At 42.1% G+C, this 17,911-nt stretch overlaps 2 protein-coding genes across 2 annotated transcripts; both read left to right on the plus strand.

Moving 5' to 3' along the window:
- The first annotated feature begins 661 nt into the window (after positions 1 to 661).
- gclm (glutamate-cysteine ligase, modifier subunit) lies at positions 662 to 8,004 on the plus strand. Its single transcript, XM_080725450.1, has 7 exons — positions 662 to 974; positions 1,897 to 1,959; positions 3,187 to 3,271; positions 3,694 to 3,750; positions 4,069 to 4,271; positions 5,211 to 5,325; positions 6,812 to 8,004. The coding sequence occupies exons 1-7, from the start codon at positions 837 to 839 to the stop codon at positions 6,979 to 6,981; spliced, it is 831 nt and encodes a 276-aa protein (XP_080581576.1). The 5' UTR covers positions 662 to 836; the 3' UTR covers positions 6,982 to 8,004.
- Positions 8,005 to 9,111: 1,107 nt separating this feature from the next.
- dnttip2 (deoxynucleotidyltransferase, terminal, interacting protein 2) lies at positions 9,112 to 17,129 on the plus strand. The gene is made up of 7 exons (XM_080736473.1): positions 9,112 to 9,189; positions 10,509 to 13,045; positions 13,491 to 13,629; positions 13,866 to 13,961; positions 14,614 to 14,778; positions 15,448 to 15,557; positions 16,649 to 17,129. The coding sequence occupies exons 1-7, from the start codon at positions 9,124 to 9,126 to the stop codon at positions 16,743 to 16,745; spliced, it is 3,210 nt and encodes a 1,069-aa protein (XP_080592599.1). The 5' UTR covers positions 9,112 to 9,123; the 3' UTR covers positions 16,746 to 17,129.
- Positions 17,130 to 17,911: the final 782 nt, after the last annotated feature.

The following is a 17,911-nucleotide window of genomic DNA, read 5'->3' on the forward strand; positions in this document are numbered from 1 at the left end:
TAAATAATTTGAATCCATTCCATGATCCACTCCACTCCTGCCCAAAGCCCTTCCAGCCAAAGCCACTCACTCACAACTCCAGCGCAGGTTTTGGCCATGACTCACTCATTCCAACGTCCATGTGGGCGTAGTTGAGCGGCTTCCATAATAATAACGCTCCAGGGAAACCCGGTCCTACAAGTGAAGTCAATAGAGAAACGAAGCCATGTCGTCATTTGTGCGTAATGACGCCCTCTAGGGGGTTCATGCTGGTATTGTTTTGTATTCAAATCGCCATTGGGAAATTTGCGATTGCCGCATATAAGGACTGTGTTAAAAAAATAAACACACCATGTGCGCGTTTCTGTCAGCGGGGGGGTTCTGCATAGTTTATGATATTCATTCATATCTGATATAGCCTGTTGTCAGAGAAAATGTAATCAACGCTGTCCTAAATGTTGGAAACTACAGAGAGACACTCGTGTCTGGGACAGACTGTCGCTGAGAGCATGTCCGCGCACATGGTGTGTTTATATTTTTAACACAGTTCTTATATGCGGTGATCGCAAATTCCTCAATGGCGATTTGAATACAAAACAATACCAGCATGAACCCCGTAGAGGGCGACATTTCACGCCATTTCACGGAAGTGACATCACACTTCGCTGCTGAATACAAACATTGAATGCAAGTCATCGTGACTACTTGGTTTTCTGCAGGTGTGTAGTGTGTGTGTGACTCGGGGCTCCAGTTTACGACGACTTGAGCCAGGGAAGCGGATAACGGAGTGGCGTCTCGTCTCGTGACATTGATCGAAGAACCAGTCAGCGAGTTGAGTGAGTCCTACCAAAACCCACATGGAGTCTCAAAACACTGCCGTGAATGTGAACGCAAAGACGCTGCTGAACCACGCCAAGACCCTGAGGCTCCACACGGGGAACCTGGTCAATAGAAGTCGCCTAAAAAAGAAATGCCCTTCTTCGCCAAGTGAAGAGGTAAGGTATGGTCAATGACAACTGCCAACATTATGAAATGCATTGCTGTGGGCATTACTAGCATAGCGTGATGTTAGCAGGTTGCGCTAGCTTCCCCATACTCATTTGCTTGGCGAGCTCAACGTTTCTAACTACTGAACGTTACGTTACTCTTACATAAGTAATAACGTCGTTATACGACAGGCCAGGGCCGTGAGAAGATCAGATCCGAGTGAGTAATTTGAAATAGTAGGCTATTAGTTCTCAGATTACTGAATGGTTTACAGACACTTAAATTACTTCATTGCCAAGTATGGCTTACAGTCTACCATATAGTACCATATTATGCTTTGACAGGTGCTGAAGTGCCCTGGAGCAAGGCACTGAACCCCCAACTGCTCCAGTGGAGCTGTTCAGTGGCCATCTAAATAAGTATAAAGTTAGTATAAATTAGTATAAGACTGTGCACTGGTCAGCACCCAGGTGTGTGTGTGTGTGTGTGTGTGTGTGTGTGTGTGTGTGTGTGTGTGTGTGTGTGTGTGTGTGTGTGTGTGTGTGTGTCATGCATGTGCAGGGCGTTGTTGTAAATGAGCACGTGTGCTCAGCTACCTTCCTGTGTAAATAAAGAACAACAACAACAAAAACATTCAGAGTGGATTAGCTGACGTCTCTAATGCCAGTCATAACTAGAGTCTGGCAATAACATTATTCTCCATTCTCAAAGCTCTTGAGTCTCTTGGTACACAAACTCTGGTTTGGCATGAGTTGTTGGTCACTTGTTTATCGCAACAGTATCTTCACTTGGTGGTACCTTAACCGACTAGTAATGATAAGAAATATAATATGCCTGGCTTTATGAGCCCAGTAGATATCTGTTTGATTTATTACAAAGGTCCTGAGATGTTGATTTACCATTCATGTCTCATATTTATTAACTTTTCAGCTTCAGGACTGCATTCGGGCCACACTGAGTGAATGGTCTTCCACAACACAACTACCTGTAGAGGTGAGGGGACGTAAAAAAAAATTTGATTTCGATTTTCATTTTGCGCTCTGGAGTAAACATAGCCCTGTCTTTTTCCAAAGAAGCTTACCTACCCTACAGTGAAAATAGACGATATAAGATGCGTTGAGAGCTTGTAGATCAACTACTTATGCAGTCTTTATTTAAAAGAGATGAAAAAAAATGTTACCTACAGTATAATAACACAAATAAGGACACTAGGTTGAAAGCCAGTATAGTAGTATGCGAATGAGCTATACAATGAGACTCAATACTACGTCAGCAGACAACAGGACTCCAGGGCCTGGGAAAACAAAATAACTCTCTGTTGGTTGACATCAAAGGGTGGCCCTAGATCTGCTGAAAGGGAGCTGTCATGGCGAATGTTCATGCAGAGTTGGCTGCCAAAAGCGCCATTCCAAATGTGTATCTGCCGGCAGGGAGGGCGGGGGGACAGAAACTTTGGTCTGGGTTTTGTTGTTCATTCAGTAGGCACGTAACCACTTTCAACCTGGCATCCCCATTTCAAGCATGTCTTTGTCATCTTGTGTGAAAAATAAATATCAAACACTGTGAAAAGATGCAGATGTACAAGCTCACAGCGCATTGCATCACGACTCGTGAGGTTGTAGATCAGTAGTTTGCTGTAGTCAGCTGTTTTGTGTTGTTAAAGTCAGCAGCACCCCTTGAGAATTGCTTAAAACTATCAGAAATCAGATTCAGTGGCGTCTGCATTTTATGGCCAGACAGAACCAACTAAGCACACCCCTACTTTACGCTGGTTGTGGCTGTTCTGCTAGTGTCATCGGATCTAATGTGTTTTAGCTTCATCACACAGCAGAGTATTACATTCAGTCGAATTAGATCAAGATGGAGATGATTCTCCTCCTTAGGGTTGCTGTAATCATGGCAAGGTTAAGAAAGAACATCTAGTTCAGTCAAACATTCATAATAAAACTCATATATACAGTGTAGTAAAAAATGTGATTGGGAAAAAATAGACTGTATAAGCTCCCATCGTTTGTTAACTGATCAGTTTCTTTCTCTCTCTCTCTCTCTTTCCAGCTTTCTTGAAACTACAATGATGTAGCTAGCTGCTTGTAGGATAAAAATGTTACCTTCCTTTTTTTCCTTTGTTTTTACACCTGTGATCATCTTGTCATAATGCAGTGATGTTCTGTTCTGTTGTAATACTCATCTTTGAATAGTGTGCTTTGTTTTGTCATGTAGGAGCTCCCAGATACCCTGGACTGCTCCATCCCTCAGGCAACAGATGCCATCACTCCTGAGGAGAGGGAGGAGCTAAAGGTTTCTGGTTAGTGTTGATATTCTTGTTCTGTGGATTGACAAAGCCAATACCTTAACCACTAGGCCAAATCCCTATGGCTGGGGGGAGATATTAGACATTTTAAGTCATCAGGCAGTGAGTCAATCTGCTACACTTGCCCCCCTTTTGATCTTCTCTCACAGGGAAACCCAATTCGGCTCACTGCACCATTGTAACGCCCGTGATTCGTACTCGGTCTCCCGTGCGGAAAGCCAATAACCACTAGACCAAAGCAATATCCCTATGGACTGGATGAGATATTAGACTTTCTAAGTCATCAGACTACAGTCATCTGCTACATCTGCAAGCCAAATATTGAATGTGTGCATATGCATATGTGATCAGCTGCTCAAGGAAAATGCCAAGAGGACATTCAGCAGAAAATAATACTTGCTATTGTTGTTTTGCAGTGAAGCTGTTCCTGTGCGAAGCTGATCAATCTTCTATCAGAGATGCAGTGGAGATGGGTAAGTGTCTGTAATCACAGCTGCTTAAATAAATGGTATTTCAATGGCTGCACCCCTTCTTGGGGGCATGCTCTCCATTATAACCGTATGCCATTAGGGTTACAATGGACAGCATGCCCCTGGGAAGGGGCACAGCTTTGGCAGTGACACATTTGCTGTCTGGTGTGCTATGCACAGAGAAACCTTTTTTAGATTTTTAGATTTTATGCTTTACCCGGGCCATGTGCCACCAGGCACCCCCATGCACAGTGAAACCTTTCTATCTGACCCTAAGAAAATGAACTTCAGCGCTTCATCCTCTGTTTCTCTCTTTGTCAGCCTGCCAAACTTTGGCGGTGTCTCAGCTGGATTCTGTGATCATAGCACCGCCTGGGCTCCCGGAGGGAGACAGCCAAACCTTGGCACACCTGCAGCCAGCCTGGGAGAAGCTGGAGGCTCTGGTCAGGTGCCAGAAAATTGCTGCCATTGGCACCTCAGACCTGGACAAAGAATTGCTGGAACAGCTCTACAATTGGGCTGAAGTGAGTGTGTGTGGTGGTGGATGAGGGAACTGCATGTTTGACCATGTGTACTTCTGCGGACCAAATTAGGTCAGGTGTATTGAATGTTTGACTCCCAGAGTGCATACTTAGGTGTTACTGCTGGGGGATGAAAGGTCACTTGGCAGCTCAGTGTGCATCATCTTGCATCTAACAGATCTACATCCTCCTAGTGTGTCGCATTGCAAAAACGTTGTGAACATGTAGATCTGTCTTGCTGATCTGTCCATTGTAGTGGACAGATCTCCATGCCAGAAGTGCCAACCCAAAACAAATACAGCAAATATCTAACATGGGAGCATTATTTTGTGACAAATAATCTAAACTGTACACACAATGCACTGCAGTGTTCTCAACATTACTGCTAAAGCCTAATTTATACTATGCTGGTGACCCCCCCAACACACGCAAATTGTGTGGTTGGATGACTCAGAGAAGCTAAAACGACTCTTTGAACATGATATTTATTATTTTGCTTAATTTCTTGACAAGGCTTGGTCAAAGAGAAGGAGGGCCATTTACATGTAAAATAGTATTGTCTTGTTTGTTTGTATTTTGTTCATGTGTATACTGTCTGCACATTTAGTTATTGAATATGTTATAAGATGTGATATGAACGGGAGGGATTGTTGATATAATCCCATATGGGATGGGCCAAATTGATTGCATGTAATGTACAGTATGACACGTAAATAAATATTTAATTATTCATTCATTCACACACACACACACATACACACACACACACACACACACACACACACACACACACACACACACACACACACACACATAATGGCGTCGGCATCTGCAAATTCACAAGCTGCTGATAGGAAGATCAGAGTATGTTCAACATTGGTCAACTTTATACCACAGTCTGAATTTGTTGTCCTGTATTGAGCTGTTTTCTCTGTGGTCCAGGTGAAACCCAGCAGTAACCAGGTGAACCTTGCATCATGCTGTGTGATGCCTCCTGACCTCACTGCGTTTGCAAAGGAGTTTGACATCCAGTTACTGACACACAATGACCCAAAAGGTAAAAACTAAAATGTTCTATTCAGGACCATGATATCAAACGCGACACACGTGCATATCTCCTTGTATGGGGCATTCTGTCTGTGACATCAGCTGTGGTGATGTCGGTCTCTGCGTACTTTCTATGACTTTGTCTTGTGTGTTGGTACTGCATGCATAGGGACAGTAGCGTTGGTACTGCATGCATAGGGACAGTAGCGTTGGTACTGCATGCATGGGGACAGTAGCGTTGGTACTGCATGCATGGGGACAGTAGCGTTGGTACTGCATGCATGGGGACAGTAGCGTTGGTACTGCATGCATGGGGACAGTAGCGTTGGTACTGCATGCATAGGGACAGTAGCGTTGGTACTGCATGCATAGGGACAGTAGCGTTGGTACTGCATGCATAGGGACAGTAGCGTTGGTACTGCATGCATAGGGACAGTAGCGTTGGTACTGCATACATAGGGACAGTAGCGTTGGTACTGCAAGGGACACACAAAGCCGGAGCAGTTAGTACCACTAAAAAGAAAACAGTTTGCCTGAGCTGTTTTACAAGACCAGACATGTAGTGCTTCAGTCTTATGTTCCAAGGAGTTTCACTGAAAGAACTCAGGTTCACCTTAAGCAAGACAAAATGCTCATAATAAAACATGATTATGAGGCAAATTGATACGCTTATTTAATCTCCAAAAAGAGCATGCTGTCGACTCGGGATTACACACACAAACATCAACAATTAAGACATACAGATATATTACAGATATAAAACACAGAAACCAAATGAGACCAAAACTGAGTTAAATGGTTATTAAAAGGTGCATTAATTTAATGGTGGTGAAATTCTAACACTGACATGCCCACTGGTGGAAAAAGTACTCAAATGTTTTACTTAAGTAAAAGTATCAATACTGCAATATAGAAATACTGTTACAAGTAAAAGTCCGAAATACAAAATGTACTTGAGTAAAAGTACGAAAGTATTGGTATCAAAATATAGTTAAAGTACCAAAAGTAAAAGTACAGAATGTTTGAAAATAGCCAATCTACAAGCATTGCAACGTGTTGTGAGCTTGTAGATCGGCTATTTTCAAATAGCCTAGGTATAAAATAGGGCTAAATAAAAGTGGATTAATGTATGTTTCATAATCATTTATATCTGCAAAGTAACTAGGAGTACAATTACAATATTTGCCTCTTAGATGTAGTTGAGTAGAAGTAAAAGTACAGAAAATTGGAAATACTCCAGTAAAGTAAAAGTATCTCAAAATTGTACTTAAGTACTGTACTACTTAAGTAAATGTACTTAGTAACTTTACACCACTGGACTTGCCTATTGTGAGGTAGGGAGATTGCACACACATTACTATGTTAATGTGACTACAATACCTGTAAGAGTTGTGTGCAATGCCAACTGTATGTTTGCATACCTGTTCAGTTGTGTGGAATGCTTCTTGTGAGCTGTAAACCCAACATCCTTGACCTCTCATATTTTCTGCTCTCAGAGCTAATGTCTGCAGCCACATTCCAGGAGGCTTTGCAGGAGAGCACCCAGGACCTGAATGTGGCTAACTGGAGGCTGGAATGGGTCCTTCGCTACTCCATCATAGTCAAGAGCAGGGGCATCATCAAGGCCAAGGGCTACCTCGTCCATGCAAGGAAAGACAGACCCTAGCAAAGCCTTATGAAGAAGACTTCTGTTTTTGATCACACAGCAATGACATGCAAAGTAATAATGCCACTTTTCCAATCTTGACCAACTATGATTTTTCCTGTTGTAGGAAGCTATTACCATTCTCAAGTAGACATTTAAACTTGATTCACCTCAGTGGCAGTTTTTCAAGTAAATTGAATTGTGTGTGTGTGTGTGTTCAAGGGAAGATATGTCACCTTATGTACTGAATTTCTCCGATGCAGCTCTCATGACCAGTGCTATCACAGTCTGACCACTCACCACCACAGTTCGTGGTTGTTTTAATGACAGAGATCTCGGTAGCTAGACTTTTATGTGAAGTTAAGTGCCTCTTTTCTCTGCTGCTCCTCCCTTCATATCTGCTTTGTTTCTGCTGTATCCGTGTGCATCAAGGTTTACATCTGGGGATATGATTGGGAAGTTTGTATAAATTGGAACCACACAAGGAAATCCTGATCTAGATTTTTCATTTTATATTTTCTGAAATAAGGCCAGACAAAAATGTCAACCTAATAATTAGACCTAGCAATATTTAATGTTACGATTTGGTTGTAATGTTTTTATTTTGTTGGTTTGAAACATTTGAGTGGTTTGTGTGACTTTTATCGATACCATTTGCATTCCTTATTGGAGAAAGAAATGGCATGATTTAAATCAATGTACAGACAAGATATTTATATTTTATGATCCCTGTATAAACACTTTAAATTGGTTACAGAGTAAAAAAAAAAAAAATTAAGTGTATGTGATATTATGTCATTCTTTAATTGTTCTCACTGAAATACGGTCCAAAGCCTGTTGCCCAAAGCTTCCCTGACTGCCCATTATGGATGCACAGCAAGTCCTTGAATTGCATGTGATGGCACTGGAAAACTATACTTTTAGGAGGTGCTTGAATATGTTTTTTTTTATGTCATGCCTATATTTCCAGACAGGGTCCAATAAATATATTGAAGATAACTTCTCTCTTCTTATACATAAAGTATACGTGTGTTGTGTGTGTAGGCCTACATTGACATCTGTATATAATGAATTGGCTTTATTTAAATTAAATGAATGCTGCTGTTCGGCTGTTATTGTCCTGTGTGTACACTACAACGGCTTTAAACTGTGTGTGGGATACTATTTATTTATTAGCCTATTATTATTTTTAAAACATTGTACACTACACTTGGCACAGTTGGCAGCTGTACTAGGAAGCGATGCAAATGGCAAGCAAGCTGTAGGCCAATAATTGTTGAGTTGAGACTGTCACTCACAAGTAAGACTGACATAAAAGTAATGTCAATAGTTACTCAAAAACCCATGTTTTTAATTATTCTGAATCCATTGCAAGCATTTGTTTTGCACGAAAAACATTCCTTGGGCTAAAAAAGGATCCCCATATACCACTGTGAAAAGTGATCACTAATCCATCATTTTTATGGGCTGTTTTTAGCCCAATGCATGTTTTTCGTGCAAAACAAATGCCTATGGGTTCAGAATAATTAAAAACACCTAGTTAGACGCCTCACATTCCACTTGGAGCATATTCTTTGGGACTAATTCTTTCCCTTATAGTACAGTCAGTGTATATTAAGTGAATGAGATTTTCCCAGGGATGTTGAATTTCAATCTTTGTTAGATATGTTACTAGACACCTTTACGAACACATTGGTGAAGAAAGTTTGGTAAGGAATTTATTCCCAGGTTTTTATTAATATTCCCTGAAGAGGAGACAGGGCTCGCGGTGGTGTCGTGCGACACAGTCGTACGACGAAGAATTTAGGCTTCTATCCATTGCCCTTGGATCGCTTGATTGAGTCTAGCGGCAGTGTTGCCAAGTCCGCCTCAAGCCGACAATAACATTTTCCATTTCCTAACCAACTTTTTTCTATTTCATTTATTTGCCATCGGACCTCCCATTAAAGTTTCAAGCATTCAAAACATTTCCCTTTTTTTCCAGTTTTTAATAATATTTTCCAAATCTCCAATCGCTTATTTTTTTAGACTTGTTTTCGTTTTCCTGCTTGTTTCTCTCACAAAATCACAAAATCTGGCAACACTGTCTAACGGAGGCTTGGCTTGCAAGCGTTTGCGTTTCCCGGAAGAGACTAGTGATGCGGCCGCTGTTACTGTAGCAAGATGGTAGCCACCAGGAGAGGAACCCGCGTGTGTACAGACACTAAAACACCCTCAGATGAACCCCCTGTGAGTATGAAGTAAAATGTTTACAAGCTTCAAAGTTAATCCGTTAATCTAAGGCAAGTTAATGCTACAATAGTTCGTGTACGTTTTCGGACTGTTAATCTATATCTAATCTACTCACGTGGCTATCCAGAGTGCTGCTAGTGCTCATGGCTAATAACCTATCCCAATAGTTTATAAACATAGTGGATGGTGTATTTTAAAATAAACGCCCAGTCTCAAAATGTAAACGTACGTGCTGCAATATATCACACGTTTATAGATAGCTGCTATTTGCAGGCATGCCAACTTCCTCACAACATAAATAAGGGGTCCTTGGACCCCCACATCGATACTGTTACTTAGACTATGGAACCGTTTGTGAGCTACTGAGCTTGTAGATCTGCTATTTTATCAAGTATAAAATAGCTTATTAATTATTATAGTTAAACTGTTCCTCATTTAGGGGACCCCCTGGAACCCCCTCAAGGACCCCTGGGAGTCCACGAACGCCTCTTTGTATTCACTTATTTATTAACATTACCAATGACTACTCTGTGTCATGTCACGTACTGACTGTCACTCTCACAGTTCTAATAATTATACATAGGGGAAAACACCAGAATGCCTATCCGAACCTTATTTGTTTTAAGAAAGAGCAGGTAGCATTGTTTATCAGAGAGCAGTTTCATTTTGTATGGTTTCACTGGGCCATGCAAAACCAATGCCAATATCATTTTCCAATACAAGAACACTTGACTCGCCCCAGGTCAAATCCGGTCGGTCTCCACTCCACCAGGTTTTCCTAATACAAAACCTCTGTAAAACTAGACTAGACTACTCCATACATAACCTTATTCCAGAACCTGAAAGTGTGTGTATCACACTGAAAGCATTCCTGTTTGAAGATATCAGGATGGGAAGTTTTCCGTTTTTAAATTGTGTCTTAAAACACATTTTTATAGACTTTTCCTATCCGATTAGTCTTTTCGTGGTCTTATTGCCAGACCCATGAAATGGGTAGGCCTACATAAGCAAATGTCTGTCGGTCCGGGTTTTCTATATAAAGGGTATATATGATGATGACATGATGATGACATGCCTACAAAAGGTATGATGTCATAAATGATGATGACAGACAGGGTCTGGCACAACCAGGTTGACCTGGTCTAGTTTTTTTTCTCACACACTTTATATCCTTTTATGCTTTAGTATCTCACACACATTTTCCTTTGTTTTTGTCTTTGATGCTGTGTGAATAATTGTAACTCTGTTTTAAAGTAGTGCTATATGAATTAACTTGTATTATTATAATTATTTACTTTGCTTAATCTATCACCCAGGCAACTCCATCTACTGGTCGAAGAACCAGGGGGACTACAAAAAAAGAGGAGCCTTCTGCCCAGGCAGTCCAAGAAGATATAATCCCTAAGGGTGATGAAGAAGGCCCAGTATCCCCCAAGACCCCAAGCTGCTCTGTGGTAAAGAGATGCAGTAAGGCCAGACTCCACAGTCCAGAGCAGCCATCCACCCCACAGTCCGCTATGGGCCATGATGAGGCAGATGTGTCTGATCTAGAGTCCTGCTGCTCAGCTGTGTCTGACATGGAGCTGCCAATCACACGCACACAGCGGAAGAAGAGACAGACCCGCTCAGTACGTCAGGAAGAGGATGGGGTATCTGAGGCAGAATCGCATACCTCAGCAGTGTCCGGATCGAAAGGCCATGTGAGCGCCCGTAGGAGCACAAGAAAGAAGAACATTCCGGAACATATTGAAGATGAAGTTAGCATTGAGTTGGAAGCAGCATCTCAGAGCGTCCTTAGAAGCCAGAGGAAGAATACTCGCACCAGGTCATCAGCTATACAGCGGACAGATTCAGAACTGTCAGATGCTGACAGCTGTAGTCTCTTGGGAGCTGAAGGTTCTACTTCCACCACAGGCAGAGCTACTAGATCTAGACAGCGTGTGGCCGCCACGCCCATTCCAATGCACCTGGATGATGTATCCGAGGGTTCTCTGCCCCCTGGGCGAAGTAGCCAAAGGACCAGAGCTGTAAGAGGGAAGACGGCAACTTCTGTTGTCGTTACTGATGCTCAGTCCTGTGATTCTGAAGGGATAGAATCTGGACCCAGTGTGACACCTCAGAGAAGAAGAACCAGAGCTGTAAAAGGGGAGACGGCGGCTTCTGTTGTTGTTAACGAGGCTCAGTCCTGTGATTCTGACGGGTTCGAGTCTGGACCCAGTATGACACGTGTTACTGAGGCTCAGTCCTGTGATTCTGAAGGGTTCGAGTCTGGCCCCAGTATGACACCTCAGAAAAGAACTCGCAGCCAGCGCAAAGTCAGAGCCAAAGCCTCCGGTCCCACAGCTGTGGAGTCAGACTCAGACCTCACTGACCTGCAGCTAGCCAGCCCCTGCTCTTCACAAGGCAAAGAGACACCCTCCAGTAGCCGGACAAGTTCTGGAAACAGCACTAGGCTATCAGCCAAATCTCTCAGTGTGGTTCTTAAAAGAGCTGGATTACAAGAAGAAAAACTATCTGAACAAGAGGAGAAGCCAGAGACAATGACCCCCCTGGATCTCGGCTCCCCGGCTGGTGAGGTTACTGCGACCAATCCTGCTGAAGAGGAGGAGAGTGCATTGAATGAGTCCAAGTTAGAAAATACAGTCATTGATGACCCAGATTGCACAGTGGTGGAAGACAACACCACGATCCTAGAAGAATCTCCGGAGGAGAAAACTGAAGAGGTGACTAGTTCTGACCCCACGTGCAATGATGTTGCACCAGAGGTGATTGAGGTTGGACATCCTGGGAGTGTGACCCTGACTGCGGATGTGGAATTGAGTGAATCTCATAGTGAGTTGCCCTCTGCTGTTCTTCCAGAAGAATATACAGACACAGCAGAGGCTGAAAAGGGAGTTTCTATTATGCCTGTGGAAGATGAGAAGACGAGTACCCCAGCAGATTCTGAAGTTGCTGTCGGTTCATTAACAGTGCCAGATGCTCACACTGAAGAAGTGCCAGTGGCCACTGAGCTTGCAGTGTCTGTCAGGGAACAGCAGATGGAGCTGTCTGCTGAGAATAAGGATGGAGACAACTCTGAGATGGCAGAGATGCAGGAAATGGTGCCATCAACAAAAGCATTGGATTTCCCCTCTTCCCAATCATATACTGTAACATGTGAAATGGCTGATACTTCTGAAGAGGCTAAAGAGAATGACGAAGCCATGGAAGTGGATGAAGTGAGCGCCCAGCCAACACAGCCAGAGAGCCTGGAAGATGAGCCTTCAAATGTGGATATGGTTGGGGACAAACTGTCTGATAAGGAGAATGTGGAGAATAGTTCAACAACTCAACAGGCTGTTAACCTAAGTGAAGCGCATCTCCCCTCAGAGCCCAATCAGGCATTAATTGAGTCCACTGAGTCCATTCAGGTGACCTCTAGTCAAGTGGAGAGTGTAACAGTGGAGCCAGCCTCTGAACAGGGACCCACACCCTTAGTAGTTGTACAGAAGAAAGGAACAATAAGCCTGCTGGAGAGTAGCGAGGATGAGGAAGATGACGATTATTTAGAAGAGAGGAAAGGCTCCGGAGCGGAGGAAGAGGACGATGCTGTATGTCCTGGAGATGAGGACGAGGAGGGTGAAGAGCGAGCAGGACCATCCAAGAAGGCTGGGGGTGTTTCGGAGGCAGTTGATGGATTGTTTATGATTGACACAAGGCCTGGCCAAGAGGTCGATGAACAGTACTACAAAGATGAGGGCAAGGGGGCTGAAAAGGAGGAGAACATTGATGAAGAGTTTGTGGATGAAGAGGGAGATGATGATGACGACGATGAAGATTCAAAAGCCCTCTTCTTCCATAGAAATGCTCGGGTGTAAGTATGCATTGGGTGCATGCTTCAGTTCACACACTTGATAACATGCACTCCTACACATTTCAAATATGGCACACATAATCAGTTCCACTAGGCCTGGAACACATGCAATACTATGGCTCAGATCTTTGTATAAATTCCTTCAGTGAAGATGTCTCTGAAAGCAGGACACATTTTCTCTGCAAGCTCCCATTGTGTCAGTAACCCTAATTCAGAGGAATGTAAATCCCCCTTTTTCCCTTTCAGTGTTATGAATCTTTATTAGATTGATATTCAGTCTTTATTTAGACTGGTATCATCAGGCACATTGAGATAATATACCCTGAATCTTCATACACATCTTCATTTATATTATATTTAGTATCTATAATGCATGTGTGAGAAATGAGACATGACTACATCTCCTGAGGTATTCTTTCTCTCTCTGTGTGCCAATTTGTTTCAGGAAAGAGTTGTCCAGCCGTATTGACCCGGGCATCAGAGTGAAGGAGCTTGGGGGATTATACATCAATTTTGATGGCAGCAAATCAAAACCTGTCTCCAGCTCGCTGAAAAAACTGAAGGAACAGAAGATCCAAGACGAGGTAAATAACTTTTATTGATTTTCCCCTTTTGAAGGTGATCTATGGTGCAGAATGAGTAATGAATTTTATAGTTATGCAAGGTTGGGTAAATTCAATAACCCCCCGAGATGGTGTTTTTCCATGCAGTTTGCTTCCAATCCTTTTTGACTTTGGTTCAGTATGTGTGAGTTGGTGTGCTGCAATGCTTCAGTCTTAACCCTGCAGTCTTGTGATGCCGCCTCTCTTCCTATCCGCAGGTGATGAAGAAGAGTGTGATTGGTCCAGAATTCGAAAAGAAGGATTCAGTGCCTCCATACAGTGAATCCAAACTGGCCTCAAAATTGAAACGCAGAGTAAGTTGTAAACTGAATTTTTGGGGAATGTTTTGAAAATCTTTTGGAAAAAAATAATAATAATAACTAATAAGACACCTCAGGGCGACATGCGACCTAGGTCGCGCCAATTCTTGCCATCTGGCCAGTGATGTATATCGGACAAGTTACCCATATATGGAGATCCATGTAAATGTATATGGAGATATGCTGTAAGAGCCCAAACATGCTTACTCAGTTATTCGTTATGTGAAAGTCCTATGATGACACACAGTAAATTTCTAATTTAAATGGCGTACTCTTTATCATGTATGAGTTCTCTCTCCTGATTGGATAAACCAGGTATACTGACCTAAAAATAGATTTTCTGTTTACTAAAGAGCTGCAGGGCCCGGGAGACCCCTGTTACAGAACAAACACCCTATAGCAATGATTACTGTCCGAATATAAATTTAACAAAAGAAAGTCGCTTACCTTTAACATTTGTAATTATATATCAGAAAATGAGAAATGTGAGGAAAGGATCAAATCTTGACACAAACCAGACTGGGAAGTCATGTTGATGGTTTTTATCACATCACTTTGGACGGGTTATGTTTGGCAAAAGCTGGCTTTACGGTACAATGCAAAAGAAAAGAAAAAAACGATTTCAATGTCCCTTTGTCTTCCCTAGGCTGAGAAGGAGAAAACCACAGGGGATGGTTGGTTCAACATGAAGGCCCCTGAGCTGACTCAAGAACTGAAAGGAGACCTCAACGTCTTGAAGATGAGAGGCACCATGGACCCCAAGAGGTTCTACAAGAAGAATGACAGAGATGGCTTCCCCAAGTACTTCCAGGTCAGTGACTTGCGCTGTAACTATCGATCATCTTCTTGGCAAACATTTTACTTTTACTTTTCTTATCTTCTTGGTGAATATTTTACTTTCACTTTCACACACACTTTTTTGAATTATAGAATTATTTTATTTTTGAGCGGTGGTACACCGTCTCCTTAGCGTGAGCGTGTGTACGTTACTATCTATGTGTGCATGTACAGTATGTAGCCTGAGCATGAGCTGCAATACCGCTGGTGACTAAGTGGTGCTGTTGCGTCACACACACAACCCTGAAATGAACTGCTACACACGCACCACCGCTCACTTCAAACTTGGTTTTATTTTTTTTAATAGTAATCGACTAGTCTGATTAAATACATACATGATGTGACGTGTAGAAATGGCCGATCTACGATGTATTATTTGTGACCTTTGGTCTAAAATCAATTACTTTATTAAAAGCGCTTAAAAAAAGAAAGAGAAAGTTGCGATTAGGTTCATTAACTGTGACTATCAGTGACTATGTGAGGATTGATCACTCCTAATTTACCATTGTCACTTGGCTGCCATTTAGCTCTTCCTTCATGCAAGGGGAAAGTAGCTGCTGGGTGAACCGTCAATCCACCAAGCTGACTGTGGTCACTCACCATATACCTGTATGCCTTGTCATGTACTCTGTGTTGGGTGTAGATGGCGACCGTGGTGGACAGCCCAGTGGACTTCTATCATTCCCGTGTTCCCAAGAAGGAGAGGAAAAGGACCATGGTGGAGGAGCTGCTGGCGGATGCAGAGTTCAGACAGTACGTGTTCAGCCTGTTCTCCAGTAGGGATGGGACGATAAGAAAAATTCGCGATTATTGTGAAAAGAAATCGGGATTTACGATATTATCGCAATAAGATCTACAAGCTCATAACGTGTCGCGACACGCTGTGAGCTTGTAGATCGGCAATTTTTTGTCGAAGACATTTTAGAGTGAAAAAAAAAGACTATCAAGTACGTATATTAAGTACCTTTTACCAATTATAGAAGGTTTAACCCATTTAGTGCTCCAGACATGAACGGGTTAAATGTTCAGCGTGCCGCCCGCAGGCTCCCATACGCTTCCATTGTCTTATTTTGAAGGCCAGAAGTCCATTGCGTAAACACTTCCGGTTTGACGTCATTCACCGGAAGCGATCGTCATCAACATGCGGTTGTGTAATGGTGGATCGCTGCTTTTCAACATGTGTTTTATTAGCGAGAATCTAATGCCATCCTTGGCTTTAAAAGTGTTGTTTGGAGATAATGGACATTAAAGATGCGATTCCCCGTCGGCCTCAATGTTATGGGATTACTATTTTGTGCACGTGGATCCGTGATGATGATGAATCGGCGAGGCCGATCGTGCCAGGACCTTCCGCCCGGCTACAGGGTAGGAGAACCGGAGTTACTCCATATACAGTACTTTTCGCGAGTATACTCGGGATCGGCACTCTAAATACTTGAGTATTTTTCACGAGTATACTCGGGATCGGCTAGAAATTAGTTAAGTGGTACGAGATATGCAGCTCGGCAAATAAAAGGTGAATTGATCCCAGCGCATGACGGAGGACGATATCACGATAAATTAAATCTCCACGATACGATTATCGTGAGTGTTTATCACGATAAATGATAATATTGCGTATCGTCCCATCCCTATTCTCGAGTTGGTTACAAACAAACATCACAGGGCAACATACAAAGTAAAAATACAGATGACAAAAGTATTACCTGCAAGAAAGGGAACAATGAGGCTGGTCAGACTCCGCCAAGATCTAAGAACTTTTCACAGAAATGGAAGCTACAGATCAATTGTACATTTTATTTCATAACCACACACTTACTGATGTTTTCTTTCACTCTTTCCAGAGCCAACAAGAAAAGGTACCAGCAGGTCATAGCAGAAAAAGCGGCGCTATCAGCCGGCCAGAGGAAGAAGAAAAAGAGTAAATTCCAGAAGAAGTGATCTGTGGAGTCGTTTGTTCCAACTCTGTGAACACAGGGTTGGATAGTCTTTGGACAGAAACTTAGGTATTGTACATCCGGTTGACTTGACAGTACAGTCATCAATCATAATTGACATCCATCCAAAGTATATTGGCTGTGCAATAATAATATAAAACAGTTCTGCTGAAATCCTTCATTTTCCGGACGTTTATTGTGAGACAAAGAACTAGTACATTGTCACAAGTGGATTACGTGACAATAAAATGGATCACATGAGCATAAAACATTTTAGTTAAATATATTAAATATATCATTCATTATTTTGTACAAACTGTTGATTTAATAAAACGATTTTGCAGCACAAATCATTTTGAAATCATTGATAACACTTCCTATGCATCCTGTTAAGTCTCATAGTTGTAATACCGTATTACTGTTATAATGCATCACTGTTAAAGTCACTAAGTGGTCATTTGTTTCCCCAGAAAATTATAAAAAAAAAAAAAGTGATATTCAATTCTTTTGCCTCAAAATTTCAGCTAAATCCCATTTTGCTGCAAAGGATTTAGGGTGAATGACACCACTGGCCTTCCCCAAAGTACCACCAGAGGCAGATATATCAGTTAACAATACCTTTTTGCAGATAAAAAGAACTGGAAAAAAGTACAAAAACAAAACGGATCTATTTATCACAGACAAGGAAGTGAAAATACAAGAGAACAAAACTGGACGTTCTCTCTCTCTTTAACCATGATCTGTTGACTTCATGTGGGACAAAACGTAATACATTTTCAGGACTGCTCATCTCCAAAATGCCTAGTAAAGGGTAGTAGTATGTTAGAGCAAAAGTCCATACGAAGTTTGTTGCGGTGTTCTGTGTTAATGGTATTGATTAAGCACAGTGTGGGGGAGAGAGTTGAGGATCGTAGTTGATTTGAATAGAATGAAGGTGTGAACATTTTTTAAATGATAGATCCCGTCCTTGGGTTATGGTGATATTGTCCTGATGGGCAATGTTTTTTTCAATTACTTTAATCATTTATTATATATTTTGGGGGGGAAACAAAAAAAAAGGAAAAATGTTGTCGTACATACAGTAACTTCTGCATTGTTATCAGTACACAAACGGGTTATGATGCAGGTAAAGCCATTCAGTACATGTAGGATCATGGCTCTCATTCTGCA

The sequence above is a fragment of the Nannobrachium achirus genome, assembly GCF_963921795.1.
Source record: "Nannobrachium achirus genome assembly, chromosome: 1".
In the NCBI taxonomy this organism is placed as follows: domain Eukaryota; kingdom Metazoa; phylum Chordata; class Actinopteri; order Myctophiformes; family Myctophidae; genus Nannobrachium; species Nannobrachium achirus.